Raw genomic sequence first — 26,173 nt, 5'->3', positions numbered from 1 at the left:
AAAAGCGTTCGTGTTGGTGTTCTGTAACATGAATTATTTCCTTTGTTGTGATTTCAAGAATTTTTTTTTAATGATTCAGTGATTTAGAAAAAAGTTGGGCCTAGAATAAAAAATGCAAAAAACACTTGTGGGTTATGCCATGTTTTCTTCTTTTTACAAGACTGAAATAACAAATGTGTACTTGAATTTCTACTTTCAAAAAACATGGCTTTTGGTATTATGTTTCATGAAGAATAGAATATTCAAATAGAGGTTCTGATTGCTATATATGGATATCAGTTTTCTTAGATCCAGGTCCATTCAAATGTGGGTTTGGTATGATATAAAGGAGCTTTAAAGCAAAACTTGTATGAGGATCTATGGAAATTCTGATGTGTGTGGCCCACATCATCCCTTCGGAAAAGAAACCATGCATGTTTTTGTTTATGGAAAGCATCCTTTTGTTGGGTGGCATTCTTTAGAAGCAAGGGAAACAAAAACGCTTCTGATGGAGAACATCCTTTAAAAATGTGATAAAGAGGTTGTTAGTTTGTTATGAATTGATTAGATGAATATAGCATTACTTTAGATAGATTTAATTTCAATCAATTACTTTAAAGTCTACCTATTTTTAATTGGTTCAGGTTTTATAAAATATACTTTCATGTTTAACAATTACATTTGTTTGGTGCACGATGCAACAGATGCATCATAGATTTTGCCTAGATGTGACAGGAAGAAGATTGAGGCATGGAAATTAATGATGAAAATTAAAATGTCTACTTCCTTTCTTATGGTTGTATAGGGATCTCGGCCCAGACTGTCCATAAAACAAGTCAAACCAAAGGCTAGTATGGGTCATTTCAGCCCAAACAATTCTCTTTTATGGATCTACCTATTGAATTGTTTAGGGAAACCTAACGATCAAGAATCTTTATATAGAAATATGGCTGTTAAACCAAAATAGACCCAGAATTTCCTCTAGACATCATTTTTGCATGGGAAAGTTTCAACCCAAGAACCTTACCCTAACTTTAGAAAAACCCTTCTTTTATGGACATTAGGGCTGCAAGTTGGGCCATGTTAGGTTCGGTTGAGGCCAACCCTGAAGATCTAAAGATTCTAAACACCCAACCATAACCCTAACCTTAGGTTGGACTAAGGTTGGGTCAACCCAACCTTCTTCCCATCCCTTAAAATCTTATAAAACTTCTTAATCTCAGATTTTAATTCAACTTTTACTTTCACTATATATATTAATCATATGTTTTATTAGTATTTGTTTGTTGATGTTTTTATTAGTTTTTGTAGTACAAAATTCGAAAAAACAAAATGTGTTTGAAATGACTTACTTTATTATAAGTTATGGTTTATGATAGGTCTTTTATGGGTTAGTAAACAGCAAAGAGGAGATGAAGAATAAAATATTCAAAAAGAATAAAATATATTATTAAGGTTTTAGTTTTTTTTATTAGGATTAAGTGAAATGATTATCTTAAAAGAAAGACATGATAGTATGTAGTAGGGGCAATACAACTATAACAAATCAATGTATGATATATCATATATAACATATTTCTATATATGACATGTACTATAGAGTCGGATCCGAATTGGGTCAGGTTACCCAAGGGGTCAACCTTAAGTCAATCCAAAGTAAAGTTGGGTTAAGATTGGATTTGGGCCAACCCAGCCCAAGTTGCAGCTTTACAAGAGATCATCATAATCATCATCATTATCATCTTCTTCTTCTTCTTCTTCTTCTTCGCCTTAGTCCAAAGTCTTTTGTTCACAATGTATTCAATTCCTCAATCCATATCACACTCACCATGTTTTGGCACTCCTGGAATGATGTTTGCGGTGCAAATTTTCCATGTTAGCTGTATTTGGTATGAGTTCAAAAAGCATAGGCATTGATGTAAATGCAAGTTCGGTCAAAAGTTAGAATGCAAACTTGCTTTGGTTTTACAGTGATAAATTTTACTTGACCAACTTTAAGTACAAAAATTTACTTCTACTTTTTTAATCAAACTTTGCTCCTTGATTGTAAAAATATATAAGTAAAATACAAATAATTTCATTACAAAGACTATTCTTACCAAACAATTGCAAAATCAAACTGAAGCAAAAATTCACCTTAATTTTGTGTTTGCACTCATACCAAAAGCAACAGTATCTCCTACTTGATGGGCAGTTTTGAAGCCAAAATCATCCCTCAATGTGGCAAAAATAGCATAGTTCATGTAATCTAGAACCCCAAGTTTTGAGAGGAGGAAATGCTTTCCCAATATGTACCATACAAATATTTGTACATGTTCTTGTGCTCTTATCGTGTGTATGCTTTAGCTTTCCAATAGAGGCTCTGAGTTTTGAATACATTTGAGAATATTATCATTGTACAGTCTTTTTTTGCTATAAATTATATAAGGAAAATAATTAAATATGTGTGCTCCTGGAGTCCGGACAACAGCCTTGCATTTGCATGCCTAGAGAATGGGCCGGGCCACACTTGGGCCACCCAATTTCCACTTGTAAATGCAGATAACCCCGTTCTGTTTTATGGGCCGGGTCACATGTAGACTGTAAATGCAGAACCTCATTTTCTTAGAACTAAAAAAAATCACATTGAAAAACGCCCCTTAAGTTTGTGAGGCTTGGTTCATTTACATTTTCAGCACAAGAATTATTAAGTGTGACGTACAAATTGTTCAATTAGTTACAAAAAATTGAAGATTTAAATAAAAATATGAATGCACATGGTTTGTGATGCTAACAAGCATGCTAAAAGACCACTTTAGCCTTTTAACTTATTTATGTGATGAAACGAATGTTTGGGTCAAACAACATGATTAATATGTTATTCCCATAGGTTTAGTTTGGAAAGAGTATAAATACAAATGTATACAATATAAATATATACAAAATAATACTCAAGATGAAAGTTCAAAGTATTGATACGGTAGGGTGCATCGGGCTGTATTGGTGTTTTTTTTTTAAGTTTTATTTATTCATTTTTCAAAATCAGTTCAGAGGAATCGGTTTAAGTCCCAACTACCCTCTGAAATGTATCAATATTACTAGCTGATACATATCAATACTTTAAACCTTGCTCAAGATACAAGGTTTTGCAATCTACAAATTATGTATTCATACTCCTTCCAAACTGAGCCATAATTGCAGATCATCTCCGCCCTATAAGAGTACATCAGGCCTCTGCTTTTGCAAGGCTCAATACCCTCTCCAACCACAAGAGATGATATCCCGCAGGGACACCAACATGGCCCTATCGGCTATGGACCAACCAAAGAATATGAAGTAGAGAAGAATGTACGATACAAGAGCCTTTGTCATTTGTCAGTTTTTGAAATTAAGCAGTACTGTTCCAAATGCATCAATCGAAGTGCCTGTAATAATCTGCCTGTCATTCTGTTCTTTGATTGCACAAAAAGTTAGTCTTATTGGTCATATGGCTAGAAATTCTCCAAGTGAAAACTGTTAAAAGAGATTAATTTGAAATTTGCCTCTAAGATATGATTTCACCTTTGGCTGAGTTTGATTTCGGTGTAAATGTGAATTAAGGTAAATCTCTACATTTGTTTTCAGTGTAAATAGGGATTGGTGTAAAACTTCATAATAGGTTTATATTTTTATTATTTATTTTTAATGTAAAGTTTTTATGGTAAATCGATGTAAATCATCTAATCGGCTAACTTTTCTATCAATAATTGATGTAAATGTACATCGGTTTACATCAATTATCATATAAAAAAACCTCCAATGGTCCACTAAAATTTTAAACCCATTAATTGGTTTTTCCATCGATTGAATTTCACATTGATCATTTCTCCACCGAAATCAAACAAACACAGCCTTTGTTTTTTAATTGATTTTTCAAAATTTATTCAAGGTGGAGGCGCAACCACCTTAAAATTTATTAAAAAAATATTTATTTTATTTACATCATCATCTGAGCCTTATTCTAACTCTTTGGGGGAGGGGGGGGGGGCTCCCCGGGGGGTGCCATTGGAGAGATGATCGGTTTTCGAATGGATTCCGTTTGATTTGATAGCCATTGTATACCATTTAAGGGTTCGGGCTTGGTGTTTAATACACGTTGGGCACGATCCGACTCATTAGATCCAAAACGTCGGAGGTGACTCCGGATCTAAACATTCGCTTGCTATATACATAATTTTAAGTAAAAGGGCCAACCCAATATAAAATAATTTGAAACATTGTCTCATTTGGCGTACTTTTTACTGTATAAGGCATAGATTTAGAATTCAAAACTCCTAATATATATGTTATAACTTATTATATAAGGTGAAAATAAAGTGCTATGTAGTGGCTAAAAGGATTCGAACACACATCTCACAATAAGAGGGAACGACCATCAAACCATATTGCCCATTATATCAATTCGTTTTGTTTATGACGTGTAACAAATATAAGATAATAAGACCTTCGCCCTACTTCTTTCATGAATTACGAATTAAAATGTTCCTATTTCAAATAGGCCATAAGCATGTTCATTTGGAGAATTTTCAGGTTAAACGTGTAAGTAATTGTAGGGAAATTATTGGAGAGAAGATGGTATGTAGTTGTGGGGCCCACCTTGAAAAAATGTATATGGGGCCCATCTTGAGAAAATGCATGTTTGGCCAACCTTGAAAAAATGTTTGTGGGGCCATCTTGAAAAAATGTATGTGTGGCCCACATACATTGGAGAGAAGCTGGTATGTACTAGTGGGGCCCAGGCGTGCACTAGCTTGGGCGTGCGTGGGTGCGCGCGCGCGGCGGGCTGCGATCACGGGCGTGCGGTGGGCTGCGTGCGTGCATGCGTGGAGGGGTGCATGCACGCGCGCGCCAGCCTGCGAGCACATGTGGCGGGGTGCATGTGCGCGCAACTTGCTGCGTGAACTGCCACGTGTGGGTGTGTTCCTTTTTTATTCTAAGCAACCCCCATCCTCCAAAATTATTTTTCATATTTTTCTCCAGTTTTGGTAATTTTTAGATATTAAAAGCTAATATTTTTCTCAAAAAATTTATTTTAATTATTTTTATCATTTTTCAGTCCTAACTAATGCCACTTGTCAAGTGTAATACCAATCTAAGCCGTACATCTCAAGATAACACACCCCAGTATGATTTTTCAAAAATGTGAGGTTTCCTCCTAGTAGAGCCCCAAAAGCTTTACGTACTCTTTGGGGGGGGGGGTGCTCCTCGGGGGGTGCCATTGGAGAGATGATCGGTTTTCGAATGGATTCCGTTTGATTTGATAGCCATTGTATACCATTTAAGGGTTCGGGCTTGGTGTTTAATACACGTTGGGCACGATCCGACTCATTAGATCCAAAACGTCGGAGGTGACTCCGGATCTAAACATTCGCTTGCTATATACATAAATTTAAGTAAATGGGCCAACCCAATATAAAATAATTTGAAACATTGTCCCATTTGGCGTACTTTTTACTGTATAAGGCATAGATTTAGAATTCAAAACTCCTAATATATATGTTATAACTTATTATATAAGGTGAAAATAAAGTGCCATGTAGTGGCTAAAAGGATTCGAACACACATCTCACAATAAGAGGGAACGACCATCAAACCATATTGCCCATTATATCAATTCGTTTTGTTTATGACGTGTAACAAATATAAGATAATAAGACCTTCGCCCTACTTCTTTCATGAATTACGAATTAAAATGTTCCTATTCCAAATAGGCCATAAGCATGTTCATTTGGAGAATTTTCAGGTTAAACGTGTAAGTAATTGTAGGGAAATTATTGGAGAGAAGCTCGTAAGAAGCTAGTATGGGGCCCATCTTGAGAAAATGCATGTTTGGCCCACCTTGAAAAAATGTATGTGGGACATATTGAAAAAATATATGTGGGGCCCACATACATTGGAGAGAAGCTGGTAAGACAACTGGCAAAAAGCTGGTAGGTAGTTGTGGGACCTAGGCAAGCACTAGCTTGGGTGTGCGCGGGAGCACGCGCGCGGAGGGCTGCGTGCGAGCACGCGTGACGAGGTGCATGCGCGCGCGCGGGGCGGGGTGCGTGCGGCACGGCTTGCTGCGTGAACTGCCACGTGTGGGTGTGTTCCTTTTTGATTCTAAGCAGCCCCCATCCTCCAAAATTATTTTTCATATTTTTCTCCATTTTTGGTAATTTTTAGTGAATAAAAACTAATATTTTTCCTAAAAAATTTAATTTATTGATTTTTATCATTTTTCAGTCCTAACTAATGCCACGTGTCAAGTGTAAGACCAATCTAAGCCGTAGATCTCAAGATAACCCACCCAGCATGATTTTTCAAAAAATGTGAGGTTTCCTCCTAGTAGAGCCCCAAAAGCTTAACGTAATCTTTGGGGGGGGGGGTCCTCGGGGGGGCGCCATTGGAGAGATGCACGGTTTTCGAATGGATTCCGTTTGATTCAATACCCATTGTATACCATTTAGGGGTTCGGGCTTGGTGTTTAATACACGTTGGGCACGATCCGACTCATGAAACCATATGGCCTATTATATCAATTCGTTTTGTTTATGACGTGTAACAAATATAAGATAATAAGACATTCGCCCTATTTCTTTCATGAATTACGAATTAAAATGTTCCTTTTCCAAATAGGCCATTAGCATGTTCACTTGGTGAATATTCAGGTTAAACGTGTAAGTAATTGTAGGGAAATAATTGGAGAGAAGCTAGTAAGAAGCTAGTATGTAGTTTTGGGGCCCACCTTGAAAAAATGTATATGGGGCCCATCTTGTGAAAATGCATGTTTGGCCCACCTTGAAAAATTTATGTGGGGCCATCTTGAAAAAATGTATGTGCGGCCTACATACATTGGAGAGAAGCTGGAAAGAAAACTGGCAAGAAGCTGGTATGTAGTTGTGGGTCCTAGGCGTGAATTAGCATGGGCGTGCGCGGCGGGCTGCGTGCGTGCGCATGCGCGGCAGGCTACGAGCGGGCGAGCGCGGTGGGTTGCGTGAACTGCCACGTGTGGGTTTGTTCCTTTTTGATTCTAAGCAACCCCCATCCCCCAAAATCATTTTTCATATTTTTCTCCATTTTTGCTAATTTTTAGTGATTAAAAACTAATATTTTTCTCAAAAAAATTATTTTAATTATTTTTATCATTTTTCAGTCCTAACTAATGCCACGTGTCAAGTGTAAGACCAATCTAAGCCGTAGATCTCAAGATAACCCACCCCAGTATGATTTTTCAAAAATGTGATGTTTCTTGCTACTAGACCCCAAAAGCTGAACGTACACTTTGGGGGGGGGGGCTCCCCGGGGGACGCCACTGGAGAGATGCTCGGTTTCCGAATGTATTCCATTTGATTCGATAGCCATTGTATACCATTTAAGGGTTCGGACTTGGTGTTTAATACACGTTGGGCACGATCCGAATCATTAGATCCAAAACGTTGGTGGGGACTCCGGATCTAAACATTAGCTTGCAATATACATAATTTTAAGTAAAAAGGGCCAACCCAATGTAAAATAATTTAAACATTGTCTCATTTGGCGTACTTTTTACTGTTATAAGGCATAGATTTAGAATTCAAAACTCCAAATATATATGTTATAACATAATATATAAGGTGAAAATAAAGTGCCATGTAGTGGTTAAAAGGATTCGAACACACATCTCACAATAAGAGGGAACGACCATCAAACCATATGGCCTATTATATCAATTCGTTTTGTTTATGACGTGTAACAAATATAAGATAATAAGACCTTCGCCCTACTTCTTTCATGAATTACGAATTAAAATGTTCGTATTCCAAATAGGCCATTAGCATGTTCACTTGGTGAATTTTCAGGTTAAATCTGTAAGTAATTGTAGGGAAATTATTGGGGAGAAGCTGGTAAGAAGCTGGTATGTAGTTGTGGGGCCCACTTTGAAAAAATGTATATGGGGCCCATCTTGAGAAAATGCATGTTTGGCCCACCTTTAAAAAATGTATATGGGGCCATCTTGAAAAAATGTATGTGTGGCCCACATACATTGGATAGAAGCTGGAAAGAAAATTGGAAAGAAGCTGGTATGTAGTTGTGGGGCCTAGGCGTGCACTAGCTTGGGCGTGCGTGGGCGCAAGCGCACGGCGGGCGATGAGCGGGCGCATGCGGCGGGCTGCGAGCGCACGCGACAGGGTGCGTGCGCACGTAACGGCCAGCGAGTGCGCGTGGCGACATGTGAGCGCGTGCGGCTTGCTGCTTGAACTGCCACGTGTGGGTGTGTTCCTTTTTTATTCTAAGCAACCCCCATCGTCCAAAATTATTTTTCTCCAATTATGGTAATTTTTAGTGATTAAAAACTAATATTTTTCACAAAAAAATTATTTTAATTATTTTTATCATTTTTCGGTCCTAACTAATGCCACCTGTCATGTGTAAGACCAATCTAAGCCGTAGATCTCAAGATAACCCACCCCAGTATGATTTTTCGAAAATGTGAGGTTTCCTCCTAGTAAATCCCCAAAAGCTTAATGTACTCTTGGGGGGGGGGGCTCCCCGGGAGGCGCCATTGGAGAGATGCTCGGTTTCCGAGTGGATTCCATTTGATTCGATACTCATTGTATACCATTTAAAGGTTCGGGCTTAGTGTTTAATACACGTTGGGCACGATCCGAATCATTAGATCAAAAACATTGGTGGTGACTCCCTATCTAAATATTCGCTTGCAATATACATAATTTTAAGTAAAAGGGCCAACCCAATATAAAATAATTTGAAACATTGTCTCATTTGGCGTACTTTTTACTGTTATAAGGCATAGATTTATAATTCAAAACTCCAAATGTATATGTTATAACTTATTATATAAGGTGAAAATAAAGTGCCATGTAGTGGCTAAAACGATTCAAACACACTTCTCACAATAAGAGGGAACGTCCATCAAACCAAATGGCCTATTATATGAATTCGTTTTGTTTGTGATGTGTAAAAAATATAAGATAATAAGACCTTCGCCCTACTTCTTTCATGAATTACGAATTAAAATGTTCTATTCCAAGTAGGTCATTAGCATGTTCACTTGGTGAATTTTCAGGTTAAACGTGTAAGTAATTGTAGGGAAATTATTGGAGAGAAGCTGGTAAGAAGTTGGTATTTAGTTGTGGGGCCCACTTTGAAAAAATGTATATGGGGCCCATCATGAAAAAATGTATGTTTGGCCCACCTTGAAAAAATGTATGTGGGGCCCACATACATTAGAGAGAAGCTGGTAAGAAAACTGTCAAGAAGCTGGTATGTTGTTGTGGGGCCCAGGCGTGCACTAGCTTGGGCGTGCGCAAGCGCGCGCGAGGTGGACTGCGAGCAGGCGCACACGGTGGGCTGCGTGCGCGCCAGGCGGGGTGCATGCGCACGCGCGCACGGCGGGCTGCGAGCGGGTGCGCGCGGAGTCCTGCTTGTGCGTGCGGCGGGGTGCGTACGCGTTCGGCTTGTAGTTGTGGGGCCTACCTTGAACACACATCTGACATTCAGAGGGAACGACCATCAAACAAAAGTGACATTTAGAGGGAACCCACCTTGAACACACATTTGATTCGATAGCTATTGTACACCTTTTAAAGGTTCGGGCTTGGTGTTTAATACACGTTGGGCACGATCCGACTCATTAGATCCAAAACGTTGGTGGTGACTCCGCATCTAAACATTCATTTGCAATATACATAATTTTACTGTTATAAGGCATAGATTTAGAATTCAAAACTCCAAATATATATGTTATAACTTATTATATAAGGTGAAAATAAAGTGCCATGTAGTGGCTAAAATGATTCAAACACACTTCTCACAATAAGAGGGAATGACCATCAAACCATATGGCCTATTATATCAATTCGTTTTGTTTATGACGTGTAACAAACAAAAGATAATAAGACCTTATGCCTACTTTTTTCATGAATTACGAATTAAAATGTTCTTATTCCAAATGGGCCATTAGCATATTCACTTGGTAAATTTTCAGGTTAAACGTGTAAATAATCGTAGGGAAATTATTGGAGGGAAGCTTGTAAGAAGCTGGTATGTAGTTGTTCGGCCCATTTTGAAAAAGTGTATGTGGGGCCCACATACATTGGAGAGAAACTGGTAAGAAAACTGGCAAGAAGCTGGTATGTAGTTGTGGGGCCCAGGCGTGCACTAGCTTGGGCGTGTTTTCGTGGCATGCTGCTTGAACTGCCACGTGTGGGTGTGTTCCTTTTTGATTCTATGCAACCCCCATCCTCCAAAATTATTTTTCATATTTTTCTCCATTTTTGGTAATTTTTAGTGATTAAAAACTAATGTTTTTCCCAAAAAATTTATTTTAATTATTTTTATCATTTTTCAGTCATAACTAATGCCACGTGTCAAGTGTAAGACCAATCTAAGCCATAGATCTCAAGATAACCAATCCCAGTATGATTTTTCAAAAATGTGAGGTTTCCTCCTAGTAGAGCCCCAAAAGCTTATTTAAGTAAAAAGGGCCAACCCAATGTAAAATAATTTAAACATTGTCTCATTTGGCGTACTTTTTACTGTTATAAGGCATAGATTTAGAATTCAAAACTCCAAACATATATCTTATAACTTATTATATAAGGTGAAAATAAAGTGCCATGTAGTGGCTAAAAGGATTTGAACGCACATCTCACAATAAGAGGGAACGCCCATCGAACCATATGACCTATTATATCAATTCGTTTTGTTTATAACGTGTAATAAGACCTTCGCCCTACTTAATGACTTACGAATTAAAATGTTCCTATTCCAAATAGGCCATTAGCATGTTCACTTGGTGAATTTTCAGGTTAAACGTGTAAGTAATTGTAGGGAAATTATAGAGAGAAGCTGGTAAGAAGCTGGTATGTAGTTGTGGGGCCCACATTGAAAAAATGTATATGGGGCCAATCTTGAGAAAATGCATGTTTGGCCCACCTTGAAAAAATGTATGTGGGGCCCACCTTCATTGGAGAGAAGCTGGTCAGAAAATTGGCAAGAAGTTGGTATGTAGTTGTGGGGCGCAGGCGTGCACTAGCTTTGGCGTGCGCCGGCGCGTGCGCGACATGTTTTGAACTGGCGCACGCGGCGGGCTGCGTGCTTGCGCGCGCGGCTTGCTGCATGAACTGCCACTTGTGGGTGTGTTCCTTTTTTATTCTAAGCAATCTCCATCCTCCAAAAATATTTTTCATATTTTTCTCCATTTTTGATAATTTTTAGTGATTAAAAACTAATATTTTTCTCAAAAAATATATTTTAATTATTTTTATCATTTTTCAGTTCTAACTAATGCCACGTTGTCACGGGGATAATCAGCGAGGCCCCGTGCGGCGCTCGATGGGGTCGAGAAAGCCTATGAAAGCAATCAACAACACACACCAGGCAACAAAAATGCACACATATTAGACAAAAGGTAACTTGTATTGCAGTAATCAATGGCACGGCGGGCTTCGAACAGGCACGCGCGCGCGGCGGGCTGCATGCATGCATGTGTGTGGCGGGCTGCGAGAGGGCGCGCGCGGCGGCCTGCGAGCGCGCACGGCTTGCAGCGTAAACTGCAACGTGTGGGTGTGTTCCTTTTTGATTGTAAGCAACCCCCATCTCCAAAATTATTTTTCATATTTTTCTCCATTTTTGGTAATTTTTAGTGATTAAAAACTAATATTCTTCTCTAAAAAATTATTTTTATTATTTGCCAGTCATAACTATTGCCACGTGTCAAGTGTAAGACCAATCTAAGCCATAGATCTCAAGATAACCAACCCAGTATGTTTCTATTCCAAATAGGCCATTAGCATGTTCACTTGGTGAATTTTCAGGTTAAACATGTAAGTAATTGTAGGGAAATTATTGGAGAGAAGCTAGTAAGAAGCTGGTATGTAGTTGTGGGCCCCACCTTAAAAAATGTATATGGGGCCCATCTTGAGAAAATGCATCTTTGGCCCACTTTGAAAAAATGTATATGGGGCCATCTCGAAAAAATGTATGTGGGGCCCACATACATTGGAGAGAAGCTGGTAAGAAAACTGGCAAGAAGCTGGTATGTAGTTGTGGGGCCCAGGCGTGCACTAGCTTGGGCGTGCGCGGGTGCACGCGCGGCGTTCTATGACTGCGCACGGCAAGGTGCGTGCGCACGCGGCTTGCTGCGTGAACTGCCACGTGTGGGTGTGTTCCTTTTTGATTCTCCCCATCCTCCAAAATTATTTTTCATATTTTTCTCCATTTTTGGTAATATTTAGTGTTTAAAAACTAATATTTTTCTGAAAAATTTTATTTTACTTTCTTTTATCATTTTTCTGTCCTAACTATGCCACGTGTCAAGTGTAAGACCAATCTAAGCCGTAGATCTCAAGATAAGCCACCCCAGTATGATTTTTCAAAAATTTGAGGTTTCCTCCTAGTAGAGCCCCAAAAGCTTAACATACTCTTTGGGGGGAGGGCTCCCCGGGGGGGCGCCATTGGAGAGATGCTCGGTTTCCGAATGGATTTCGTTTGATTCGATACCCATTATATACCATCTAAGAGTTCGGGCTTGGTGTTTAATACATTTGGGCACAATCCGACTCATTAGATCCAAAACGTTGGTGGTGACTTTGGATCTAAACAATTGTTTGCATTATACATAATTTTAAGTAAAATGGCCAACCCAATATAAAATAATTTGAAACATTGTCTCATTTGGCGTACTTTTATTGTTATAAGGCATAGATTTAGAATTCAAAACTCCAAATATATATGTTATAACTTATTATATAAGGTGAAAATAAAGTGCCATGTAGTGGCTAAAAGGATTCGAACACACATCTCACAATAACAGGGAACGACCATCAAACCATATGGCCTATTATATCAATTCGTTTTGTTTATGACGTGTAACAAATATAAGATAATAAGACCTTCGCCCTACTTCTTTCATGAATTACGAATTAAAGTGTTCATATTCCAAATAGGCCATTAGCATGTTCACTTGGTGAATTTTCAGGTTAAACGTGTAAGTAATTGTAGGGAAATTATTGGAGATAAGCTGGTAAGAAGCTGGTATGCAGTTGTGGGGCCCACCTTGAAAAATGTATATGGGGCCAATTTTGAGAAAATGCATGTTTGGCCCACCTTAAAAAAATGTTTGTGGGGCCATCTTGAAAAAATGTATTTGAGCCCATCTTGAAAAAATGTATATGGGGCCCACATTCATTGGAGAGAAGCTGGTCTGAAAACTGGCAAGAAGCTGGTATGTAGTTGTGGGGCCCAGGCGTGCACTAGCTTGAGCGTGCGCGGCCGTGTGCGCGGCGGGCTGCGTGTGTGCGCGCGTGGCTTGCTGCGTGAACTGCCACATGTGGGTGTGTTCATTTTTTATTCTATGCAACCCCCATGTGCAAGTGGTTACTGTGGTTCCTCCACATGCGGTGATCAATATTAGAAAACACTAAACTCCTGATAGCTATGAATATATAACCCCAGCAAGTGCACTAGTTATCAAGTAGTATAATAATATCGTTCCCACGGGGATTTAACGAAATAATTCCATCTTCTCCAATTATTTGGACAATCAATATTCAGATTTGAGCAAGAACTACTGAAATAAAGACTTGAAAAAAAAATGGAAACAAAGGTGATCACTAACCGAATATGCAATGGATGAAATCGCTAGAACTTTTGGTCCACCTAACCAATGTAATCAATATTGATGGGTTTGATTAACCAAGATTATTTGTCATTCCCATAAGCTGAGGTCTTTCCAATTTTATTCAATATTCTCTCTTGAGATATACTAAACCTACGCCCATCAGGTAACCCTTCGACCTCTCGAGTAGAGCTCTCAAGATGGGAGTGCATTAAGTCCAAGAAAACCATTAAATTCAAATGAATCATGTATATATATCTCTATATATCATTCAATTCACACTATGAATTATTCAGTAGATTATGTGGATTCCTCTCTCGATTCATTCACATAACTCAAATCAATTAAGAGGTGGCCAAGCTCTTAATTGCATTAAGCACAATAATTCATAGACTATTCCAATCTTATCCTAATTCTATTTCTAATCTTATCTTATCTAATGAACTGCCACAATAATTCAAAGATAAGACTATTCCAAGCTCTTAATTGCATTAAGCACAATAATTGCATAAGATAATAAGACCTTTGACCTACTTCTTTAATGAATTATGAATTAAAATATTCCTATTCTAAATAGGCCATTAGCATGTTCACTTGGTCAATTTTCAGGTTAAACGTGTAAGTAATTGTAAGGAAATTATTGGAGAGAAGCTAGTATGAAAGCTGGTAAGAAGTTGATGAACGTACAATTTATCTATAATTTTTGAGTACTTTAGCATGGATTTTTATGCCGGTTTTATTAATTTTTGCCTTAATTTAGCTTAATGCTAAGAATAAGTTCAGGGATAATTAATCCAAGAAAAAGAAGGAAAAAGGCAAGAAAAGAAGGTTCAAAAAGACCAATTTCAGTCCAGCCCGGTTATGGAAGCAAGAGAGAGCACTTCGGCCCAAGAAGAGCAAGTGAATTCCTTGAGAAAACCCAAGAAAATAAAGCCTAGCTATGAGTAGAATTCGGCCCAGCAAGGAAGGCCCATTCTCAGCCCAAAAGAGCAGCTCAATGTATAGCTATCATGTGCTAAGAGAGAGCCTAAGTGCAGCCCAAATAGCAGCCCTTAGGAGGCTTTCAAGAGAGCTCTAAAAGTTCAAGAAAGGGGTGTAATACACCCCATTCTAGAGGCTTCAAGAAGGGGGCAAGAGCCCCCTTGAAAAACTATATAAGGAGGCCTCTAGGAGGGTGGAGAGGTGTTCAATTGCTTGAGAGGAAGGCTCTCCCACTCTTAGAGGTTCGAGCACCTTGAGAGAAGAGAAGAGAAGAAGGCTAGGCGCAAGGAAGAAGAAGAAGAAGGGCTGAAGGAAGTTCAAGACAAGTAAGCTAGAAGAGAAGGTGAGTTCGAATTGAGGGTTTGTGATTCAAAGATCTTTTGTAATAAATCATTTGTAGTTTCATTCTCTTTTGATTTGAATTCAGTTTCTTTGTTATATTTTCTTTATTCTTTCTCCTTGTTTCCATTCTTCCTTGATGTATTTCAGCTTGTAAAATTTCAGTTCAGCAATCTAATTCTTTTTGATTCATTCAAATGGTCATGAATTGTACTTGAAATTTCTTGAATAAGGGTGTTATTGTAGATTAATTCGGCCAACTAACCTTCAAAACTCAGATCTAAATTCTCAGATCTGAGATTGCAAGATCTGAATTGCTTGAAAGAGAATTCAGATCTGCAATTTTCAGATTGGCTGAATGGATCTAAAGCTTGGAATTCCTAGAGTGCTTGAGAGAGACTCTAGGAATATTCAAGAACTGAATTGAGTGCAAGGTTAGAGATAACTTGCACAATTCAGTTGGTGATCAATTCAGATTTGAATTGATGACGTAGAAGTGTTTGAAGAAATGCATGCATGGGGATTAAATTCTTGCTAGAGATAGAAGAACCGTCACTCATGCATAGGATGAACATGCGCTTGAGAGAGGCTGTTTATGACCTTGGGGCTTCACCAAACCAAAGCTCAATCATGATTTATTCGAATGATCCAAATTGATAGATTGCTGAATTCTGAGATTGACATTTACTGCTTACTCTTCTAACCTGATTTGAAGGCAATTGGGCCAATGATTTAGATAGATTTTAATTTAGGATTTTTTAGCTTTCATTAAAGTTTTGATTTATTTGTTGATCAGATAAGAAGTGCTCAATTTAGTATTGGTAATTGTTTCCTAAATCCTCGTGGGAACGATACTTCACTCACTACTTTATTACTTGAACGGCTAGTGCACTTGCTAGTGTCACAATGAGCCACACATCAAAGTTGGTATGTAATTGTAGGGCCAAGGCATGAACTGCCTTAGGCGTGCGCGGGAGCAGGTGTGCGCACGCAGCGGGGTGTGTGCGTGCATGCACGGGAGCAGGTGTGCGCACGCTGCGGCGGCTGCATGCGTGCGCGTGCGTGGCGGCTGCGTGAACTATCATGTGTGGCTGTTCTGTGGTGCCCCCATGGTGTGTGTCATGGTGCAAGTGGTTACTGTGGTGCCTCCACATGCGGTGACCAATATTAGAAAACACTAAACTACCATGGTGTGTGTTAAACGACGTGTTAACACTACATGTAGTGTTTTGTACTGTTGCAGTGGCAAAGCTGTAACACATCGTGTAGTAGTTTACAGCCGTACTACACCCACCTACACACACCATGTCTAGTGTAGTGTTGTAACACTACCACTTGTGTTAGGTGTGCCAATTCCACCTTTGCATAGTGTGTAATTTACAACCCTACTACACCATTAACACAGGGCGCAAGTGGGTGTGCATCGTGGTGGATGTGCTGACACTGCACACAATGCCCCATGCTGCATCATTTTGGACTGGGTGTGCACACTCACATTGCAAATGGTGCCTCATGTTGTGTGTCTTGGTGCAAGGGATGTGCACACGCACAATGCACTTGTGACCATTGTTGCTCTTTCAACATATCACCCATACACACCCCCATGTCACCGCTTTGGTTGACAGTCCCAAACTTGTCTTTATGCACCTTTCTTGCATGAGACTAGCTCATCTTTTCATAAAAGTAGTGTGGGAGTGTTCCCTTTTGATTCCATGCAATCCCATTTCCACAAAATAAATTTTCCTAATTTTTTATAAATTCTAGAAATTAAATATTTGTGAAAAACCATTTCTATCAATACTTTTCGGCATGAAACCAGCTTATTTTGGTGCACAAATTTTTTTGTAGGTGTTCCAAGCAACCACCCATCCTCCAAAATTATTTTTTTTCAGATTTTTCTTAATTTTTGTATTTTTTAGTGATTAAAAATTTATATTTTTCTCAAAAAAATTATTTTAATTAATTTTATCATTTTTCAATCCTAACTAATGCCACGTTGTCACGGGGCTAGTCGACGGGGCCCCGTACGGCACTCGATTGGGGTCGAGAAAGCCTACAAATGCAAGCAACAACACACAAAAGGAAATAGGAGTGCACACAAATTAGACAAAAGGCCACTTGTATTGCATTAATCAGTGGTAAGCACAAGCACACAGTACAGTGTTGAGGGGATCTCGTGCTTAACCTTTACACACTTATGAGTTCACTCGACTACCTACCTCCCATCAAAGAGTACGTTAAGCTTTTGGGGTAGTGACAGAATAATACATCAAAATATTGTACATGCATACTACTATTTACATAATTGCCATTGGCATACACCCCTTACAAAAAGAGTACAAGGACCCAACCCAAAACACTTAGATGGCGTGCTGATGGTGGCTGAACCGTCATAGTCTCCCCCACTCAATTCAATCTTCATCCTCATAGATTCTTCCTCAGGTACTCATCCCGCTTCTCTACGAATGGAAGGAGGTCTTCTGCTAGCTCCCATGTGTCTTCTTCTGTAGGTCCCTTCCACTTCACCAGGTACTCCCATTCTGATGTTTGGGAGGATTGGGACAACCTATGGTTGAGGATGGAGTCGAGGGATCGGTTCTTGGGTGGTTGGTAGGATGGGTGTGGGCGTTGACTTTGGTTTCGGGAGGTATCTTGGTTGTCGGCATGGTAGGGTTTAAGTTGGCTTACATGAAAGACAGGGTGTACTTTTAGCCAATGGGTAATTTGAGTCTATAGGCTGAAGCTCCTACTTTGGCTATTATTTTGCAAGGTCCCTCATATTTTCTCACAAGCCCGAGGTGTACTCTTCGAAAGAACCTAAGGCAATGGGTATGGAGTTTTACTAAGGCCAGGTCACCTATTTGGAAGTTCTCGGGTCGTCTACCCAAATCGGCCCATTTCTTCATTCTTCTGGAGGCTTTCTCTAGGGAGGCTCGAATGATGTCAAGGCATTCTTTCCATTCCCTGGTGAAAGTGAAGGCTCAAGGGCTTCTTCCTTGATGGTCGTTGACAATGCTGTGCGGACATCTTGGTAGTTGGCCGGTGATGACTTCAAAAGGATTTTGATTGGTGGAGGAGCTCTTTTGTGAGTTGACGGAGAATTGTGCAATGTCCAGCAATTGAACCCAATTCTTCTGTGTAGCTAATACAAAATGGCGGAGGTACTCTTCAAGGAGGGAATTCATTCTCTCTGTCTACCCATCTGACTCTGGATGGCTGTTGCTAGAGAAGTTCAAGTTCAAGCCAAGAAGCTTGAATAGTTCTGTCCAGAAAGCACTAGTGAATCAGGGATCTCGATCACTAACAATGTTCTGTGGGACTCCCCAATATTTCACCACGTGCTTGAAGAAAAGGTATGCCATGTCTTCAGCTGAAAGGTGCCTTGGTGCTGGGGTGAAAGTGGCATACTTAGAAAATCTATCAACGACAACAATGATGGATGCATAGTCTCCCACTTTAGGAAGACCGCTGATGAAGTCCATGGAAACACTCTCCCAAGGTTGTGAGGGAGTTGGAAGAGGTTGTAGGAGTCCAAGAGGCTTGGCACGCTCAGGCTTGTCTTGCTGGCAAATCAGGCATGTCCTTGTGTATTCTCGAACATCTTGCTCCATATGAGACCAATAGTAGGCATGTTGTAGAAGTGCCAAGGTACGCTGCCACCTGGGGTGTCCTGCCCAAAAGCTGTCATGACATTCACGTAGGAGAGTCTTCCTCAAGTCTTCAACTCTCGGTACAAATATCTGCCTTCCCTTTGTCAAAAGAAGGCCTTCTTCAACCCAAAACCGCCTAGTCTTCCCTTCACGAGCCGTTGTCAATAGGCTCTGAGTGATGGGGTCCTTCTGGAGTCCTTCCTTGATGCTCTTAATGATGTCCAGTCTGATCTGGCTTTGAGAGGGACTTTCACCTATGGATAGTGCTGCAAGTTCGACCTTCTTGCTAAGTGCATCAGCGACCCTATTCACCGGCCCTGGCTTGTACTCTAGAGTCATGTCAAACTCCACTAAGAAATCTTGCCATTGAGCTTGCTTAGGGCTCAGCTTCTTCTGCGACTGAAAATAACTAGTAGCTATGTTGTCAGTCTTGACCATGAACTTGGAGCCAAGCAGGTAGTGTCGCCATGTGCAGAGGCAGTGGACGATGGCTGTCATCTCCTTCTCTTGCACAATGTACCTCCTCTCTGTATCATTCAACTTGCGGCTTTCAAAGGCAATGGGATGTCCTTCTTGCATCAAGACCCCACCAATGGCAAAATCAGAAGCATCTATGTGTAGCTCATACGTCTTGCTTGGATCAGGCAAGTCGAGGACAGGTTCAGCTGAGACAGCTCTCTTCAAGTCATCAAAAGCTGTTTGGCAACATTCACTCCAGGTCCACGTACTAGTCTTCTTCAGTAAGTTGGTGAGGGCAATGGCTCGTGCTGAGAAACCAGAGATGAATCTTCGATAGTAGTTCACGAGGCCAAGGAAGGAGCGAAGTTTGGTGACCCAGGTGGGCGGTGCCCAATCTTGAATGGCCTTGACTTTAGCTGGATCCATGCTAATTGTGCCTGCTCGAATTATATGTCCAAGGAAGCCACCTCTTCTGTGGCAAAAGAACATTTCTCCTTCTTAACAAATAGATTGTTGTCCCGCAAGACCTGAAAAACAGTACGGAGGTGGTCAACATGTTCCTCCAAGGTTCTACTGTAAATTACAATGTCATCAATATACACAACCACAAATTGGTCTAGGTAGGGATGAAATATTCTGTTCACCAATGTACAAAAGGTGGTTGGAGCATTGGTGATCCCAAAGGGCATGACCCAAAATTCGAAGGACCCATATCGTGTAACACAAGCTGTTTTGTGTTCATCTCCTTCAGCTATGCGCGCTTGATAGTACCCCGACCTCAGGTCTAGCTTGGTGAAGTACTTGGCCCTGCTGAGCTGGTCAAAGAGGTCGGCCACCAAAGGTATGGGATATTTGTTCTTGATGGTGAGCTTGTTGAGAGCTCGGTAGTCAATACAGAGCCGAAGAGATCCATCATGCTTCTTTTGAAACAGGACTGGTGCTCCAAAAGGGGCCTTAGAAGGCCGAATCAATCTAGCATCCAACAACTCAATCAACTGCTTTCATAGCTCGGCCAGCTCAAGAGGAGACATTCTGTATGGCGGGCGTGCCGGTGGTTTGGTTCCAGGCTCCAACTCAATCTTGTGATCAACTTCTCTCCTTGGGGGAAGCTTCTTCGGCAATGTGGGAGGCATGACATCCTGAAATTCTTCTAGTGCCATAGCAATCGCTGGCGGGATATGCCCGGTTGGTTGGTCAGGCAAGTCGGAGTCCACCAATGTGGCTAGGTAAGTGGCATGTCCTTTCCGCACTCCATCCTTGAGTTGCAATGCTAAGAGCATCTTGGGGGTGGACGTGATCTCTGGCACAACTGGAACCATGCAAGGGGTCTGATCTTCGAATATGCACACTTTGTTGAGGAAAGGCATGGGCACCGCCTTTACTTGAGTTAACAAGCCCATGCCGAGAACAACCTGAAAATCATCCATGGGCACGACAGAGAAGTCTATCGTCCCTTCCCAGTCACCAAGTTACAAGACCACCCCATGAGCTACACCTTGTATGGGTTTGGCATTAGAGTTCACAGCCTTCAACCATCCGACTTCCTTGGTAGGTGCAAGTTTTACTCGAGATGCCTCCTCCATAGAGATAAAGTTGTGGGTAGCACCTGTATCCACCATGGCTCTTGTTGGCTTACCATTCAAGCGAATGTCTACATACATCAGTCCCTTTGGCTTGAACTTCGATGCTCCTTGCGGGCTCGTCTTCTTCTTCATTGCATTGAGTCTTTGTAGAGCCCCCATTCTTGTCTCCCCTAGTCCCTTCTCCTCCTCGCTATGCTCATCATCAATAAGCTTTGCGAGCAAGGCATTGAGCTTCCCCCGACTAGGACAATCCTTAGTCCAATGTTTTCCCTCACAGATGAAGCATGGTGCTGGAGGTGTTCTCTTCACAAACTGGCCACCCCTGTAACTAGAGTCTCCTTCGGGTCTCCTGTAGAACTTCATAGTGTTGGGTTTACTTGGCCCAGAGTCTCCCTTGGGCACGTAGTAAGGTTTCCCATCACCTCCAACCTTCCCTACACCTTGATATGAGTTGGGTTTGGGGCCGTCTTTGCTTGGTCGTCTGCTGTCTACCAGTTGTTCAGCAACGGCCATGGCTGTGGCGAGGTCCTTCACACCTCATCTCTAGAGTTCAAGCTCGGCCCATTGTTGTAGGCCATCCATGAAGTTGAAGAGCAGGTCCTTATCTGACATGTCCGTGATCTCGAGCGATAGTGCGGAGAACTCCTTCACGTACTCATGCAATGAGCCCGTGTGTTTTAGGTTTTTGAGCTTCCGACGGGCTTGGTACTCCACATTCTCTGGATAGAACTGGCACTTTATCTCGCTCTTGAACATGGACCAGGTATTAATGGAGCATAATCCTCGCTCCGCATCGGCACATCTCCTGCGCCACCATAACATAGCAACATCAGTAAGATACATAACAACTGTACGCACCTTGGCCGCCTCCTCAACAAGTTCAGCGGCGGTGAAATATTGTTCCATTTGCCACAAGAAGTTGTCAAGCTCCCGGGCATCGCGGGTCACTGCATATGAGGTAGGCTCGTGGACTTTGATCTTTGGAGGGGCTAGAGCAGCAGGTGTGCTGGCTGTATTGGCCATTAGCCTCTTCAGAAGGGTCACTTTGCCCTTCAAGTCTTCGAGCTAGATCTATAGGCACTTCACCAAGTCTTCTAGTGGGTTGTCTGGCTTGTTGGAACTATCATCGGACTGGTCCTCCAATCTTTCCATGACCGAAGCTACGGTCTCAAGGTTGAGTTGAAGCTCGTCCACGCAGTCACAAGTTTCTCCAACCACTGCTTCACAGCGCATGATGCGCTTGTCCATGGTTGCAAGCTTGTCAATTGACTTATCACGCTTGCTATGCTTTGAGCTGACGCCTTTGTCTTTGGGAGAGCTATCTCTAGGCTCATTCTCATAATAAACCCATGAGATCCCTTCTTGGATCTCCTCTTGCGTGTCACGATTCTTCATCAGACTGGTGTTGTTGCGGGGCACGACAGGGACTCGTTGGGCTTGACAACCGCTAGTGTCAACGTGGCTCTGATACCAACTGTCACGGGGCTAGTTGACGGGGCCCTGTGCGGTGCTCGATTGGGGTCGAGAAAGCCTACAAATGCAAGCAACAACACACAAAAGGAAACAGGAGGCACACAAATTAGACAAAAGGCCACTTGTATTGCATTAATCAGTGGTAAGCACAAGCACACAGTACAGTGTCGAGGGGATCTCATGCTTAACCTTTACACGCTTATGAGCTCACTTGACTACCTACCTCCCCTCAAAGAGTACGTTAAGCTTTTGGGGGAGTGACAGAATAATACATCAAAATACTGTACATGCATACTACTATTTACATAATTGCCATTGGCATACCCCCCTTACAAAAAGAGTACAAGGACCCAACCCAAAACACTTAGATGGCGTGCTGATAGCGCTGATGGTGGCTGAACCATCACAACGTGTCAAGTTTAAGACCAATCTAAGCCATACATCTCAAGATAACCCCAGTATGATTTTTCAAAAAAGTGAAGGGTTCGGGTTTGGTGTTAAATACACATTGGGAGTGATCCGACTCATTATATCCAAAACGTTAGTGGTGACTCCGGATCTAACCATTCGCCTGCAATATACAGAATTTTAAGTAAAAGGGCCAACCCAATATAAAATAATTCGAAACATTGTCTCATTTGGCACACTTTTTACTGTTATAAGGCATAGAATTAGAGTTTGAAACTCCAAATATATATGTTATAATTTATTATATAAGGTGAAAATAAAGTGTGATGTAGTGACTAAAAGGATTCGAACACACATCTCATAGTAAGAGGAAACGACCATCAAACCATATGGCCTATTATATCAATTCATTTTGTTTAAGGCGTGTAACAAATATAAGATAATAAGACTTTCGCCCTACTTCATTAATGAATTATGAATGAAAATATTCCTATTCCAAATAGGCCATTAGCATGTTCACTTGGTGAATTTTCAGGTTAAACGTGTCAGTAATTGTAGGGAAATTATTGGAGAGAAGCTGGTAAGAAATCTGGTAAGAAGTTGGTATGTAATTGTAGGGCCAAAGCATGCACTGGCTCGGGCATGCGCGCGCGGCAGGCTGTGTGAACTGCCACGTGTGGCTGTGCTGTGGTGCCCCCGTGGTGTGTGTCATGGTGCAAGTGGTTACTATGGAGCCTCCACATGCGGTGACCAATATTAGAAAACACTAAACTACCATGGTGTGTGTTAAACGACGTGTTAACACTACGTGTAGTGTTTTGTACTGTTGTAATGACAGAGCTATAACACACCGTGTAGTAGTTTACATCCCTACTACACCCACCTACACACACCGTGTCTAGTGTAGTGCTGTAACACTACCACTTGTGTTAGGTGCACCAATTCCACCTTTGCATAGTATGTAATTTACAACCCTACTACACCATTAACACAGGGCGCAAGTGGGTGTGCATCATGGTGGATGTGCTGACACTGCACACAATGCCCCATGCTGCATCATTTTGCACTGGGTGTGCACACCCACATTGCAAGCAGTGCCTCATGTTGTGTGTCATGGTGCAGTGTATGTGCACACCCACAATGCACTTGTGACCATTGTTGCTCTTCCAACATTTCACCCATACACACCCCATGTCACCGCTTTGGTTGGCAGTTCCAAACTTGTCTTTGTGCACCTTTCTTGCATGAGACTAGCTCATCTTTTCATAAAAGTAGTGTGGGAGTATTCCCTTTTGATTCCATGCAATCCCATTTCCACAAAATAAATTTTCCCAATTTTTTATAATTTCTAGAAATTAAATATTTGTGAAAAACCATTTCTATCAATACTTTTCATCATGAAACTAGCTTATTTTGGTGAACAAATTTTTTTGTAGGTGTTCCAAGCAACCCCCATTCTCCAAAATTATTTTTTCAGATTTTTCTCAATTTTTAGTGATTAAAAATTAATATTTTTCTCAAAAAATGTATTTTATTTAATTTTATCATTTTTCAATCCTAACTAATGCCACGTGTCAAGTGTAAGACCAATCTAAGTCGTACATCTCAAGATAACCCCAGTATGACTTTTCGAAAAAGTGATGTTTCCTCCTAGCAGAGCCCCAAAAGCTTAACGTACTCTTTGGGGGGGGGGGTTCCACTTGGGTCGCCATTGAAGAGATGCTCGGTTTCCGAATGGATTCCGTTTGATTCGATACACATTATATACCATTGAAGGGTTCGGGTTTGGTGTTTAATACACGTTGGGCAAGATCCGATTCATTAGATCAAAAACGTTAGTGGTGACTCCAGATCTAACCATTCGCTTGCAATATACAAAAGTTTAAGTAAAAGGGCCAACCCATTATAAAATAATTTGAAACATTGTCTCATTTGGCACACTTTTTACTATTATAAGGCATAAAATTAGAGTTCGAAACTCCAAATATATATGCTATAACTTATTATATAAGGTGAAAATAAAGTGCCATGTAGTGGCTAAAAGGATTCAAACACACATTTCACAATAAGAGGAAACGACCATCAAACCATATGGCCTATTATATCAATTCATTTTGTTTAAGACATGTAACAAATATAAGATAATAAGACCTTCGCCCTACTTCTTTCATGAATTACGAATTAATATGTTTGGTTCTGCTATGAAATATGGGATTCTTTGCCATTGCAATAGCTGATTTGCTATCGCAGTAGATTTCAGTAGCACCAACCTGTGGTTCTCCCATGTCATCAAATATCCTTTTGAGCCATATAGCTTGGCTCGTTGTTATTGCTGCTGCCATATATTCTGCTTCAACTGATGATTGGGCCCAAGAAAATATCCTTGATCCAATTGTGAAAGCATAGCCAGATGTTCTTTTCATGTCATCTACCAAACCTGCCTAGTCACTATTTGTGTAGCCAATGAGCTTAGAGTCATGTGTGACTTTGTACCAAATTCCATAGCTCTTTGTACATTGCAAATACCTCAATATTCTTTTAGCTGCTCCATGGTGGACTTGACTTGGATTTTGCATTAATCTTGATAGTAAACTAACTGCGTACATGATATCTGGTCTTGTAGCAGTTAAATAGAGAAGACTTCCAATCATACTTCAAAATTGTGATTCATTTGCCTTTGGTGAGCCATCTTCCTTTTTGAATGCTTTAGTGTTGTCTAATGGGGTGGAGGTTGTTTTGCACCCCTCCATTTTGAATTTCTTCAAAAGAGTTTCTGTATACTTCTTTTGTGAGATGAATGTCCCTTCTTTTGCGTGAGTTATTTCAATTCCAAGAAAGTAGTGCATTAGGCCCAAATCAGTCATCTCAAAAGTCTTCATCATGTCTTCTTTAAACTTCTTGACCATCTTCTCATTATTTCCAGTATAAATGAGATCATCAACATATAAAGAAACAATGAGAGTGTTATTTGTACCTTGAGTCTTGATATAGAGTATTGGCTCACTATAGCTCCTCCTGAATCCTTGCTCCAAGAAGTAATTGTCGATTCTGTTGTACCAAGCTCGTGGAGCTTGTTTTAAGCCATATAATGCCTTCTTTAATTTGAGAACTTTGTCTTCTTGTCCTTGCACCACGAACCCTTGAGGTTGCTTCACATAGATTTCCTCCTTAAGATAGCCATTGAGGAAAGCAAATTCTACATCAAGTTGAAAAGTTTTCCATTTCTTCTGTGTAGCTAGTGCTATCAATGCCCTGATTGTGTCAAGGCGAGCAACTGGAGCAAATGTCTCATTGTAGTCGATACTGTATTGTTGTGAGTATCCTTTGGCAACTAGCCTTGCTTTAAGCTTCTGGATTGAGCCATTTGAGTTAAGCTTTGTCTTGTAGACCCACTTAACTCCAATAGTGTCTTTGTCTTGTGGACGATCCACAAGCTCCCAAGTCTCATTTTTTTCGATCATTTTTATCTCTTCATTCATAGCTTTTCTCCATTTTTCTTTCTTAAAAGCTTCTTCAAAGCTTTCTAGTTCTATGATCATCAAGTTGCATGTTTCATATATTTCTGTTAAGGATTTAGTTCGCCTTGGTGTTGAGTCTGAAGTAGACTATGAAGCTTGTTCCGGTTCCGATTGTGTTGGCGAACTAATTTGATCATGATCTTCTTCAATTCTTTGACTTGG

The 26,173-nt window shown here is 40.6% G+C and overlaps 1 protein-coding gene across 1 annotated transcript; it reads right to left on the bottom strand.

Annotated features, from left to right (window-relative positions):
• Positions 1–21,155: 21,155 nt before the first annotated feature.
• On the bottom strand, positions 21,156–21,635 carry LOC148843116 (uncharacterized). Its single transcript, XM_088959372.1, has one exon. It carries the CDS (start codon positions 21,633–21,635, stop codon positions 21,156–21,158), a length of 480 nt encoding a protein of 159 aa, XP_088815498.1.
• Positions 21,636–26,173: the final 4,538 nt, after the last annotated feature.

This window comes from Nelumbo lutea, chromosome 8 (assembly GCF_056320005.1).
Source record: "Nelumbo lutea isolate HS-2025 chromosome 8, American lotus-T2T, whole genome shotgun sequence".
NCBI classification, from domain to species: Eukaryota; Viridiplantae; Streptophyta; class Magnoliopsida; order Proteales; family Nelumbonaceae; genus Nelumbo; species Nelumbo lutea.
Note: the sequence above shows the minus strand (reverse complement) of the source record. Positions and strands in the feature narration are given on the sequence as shown.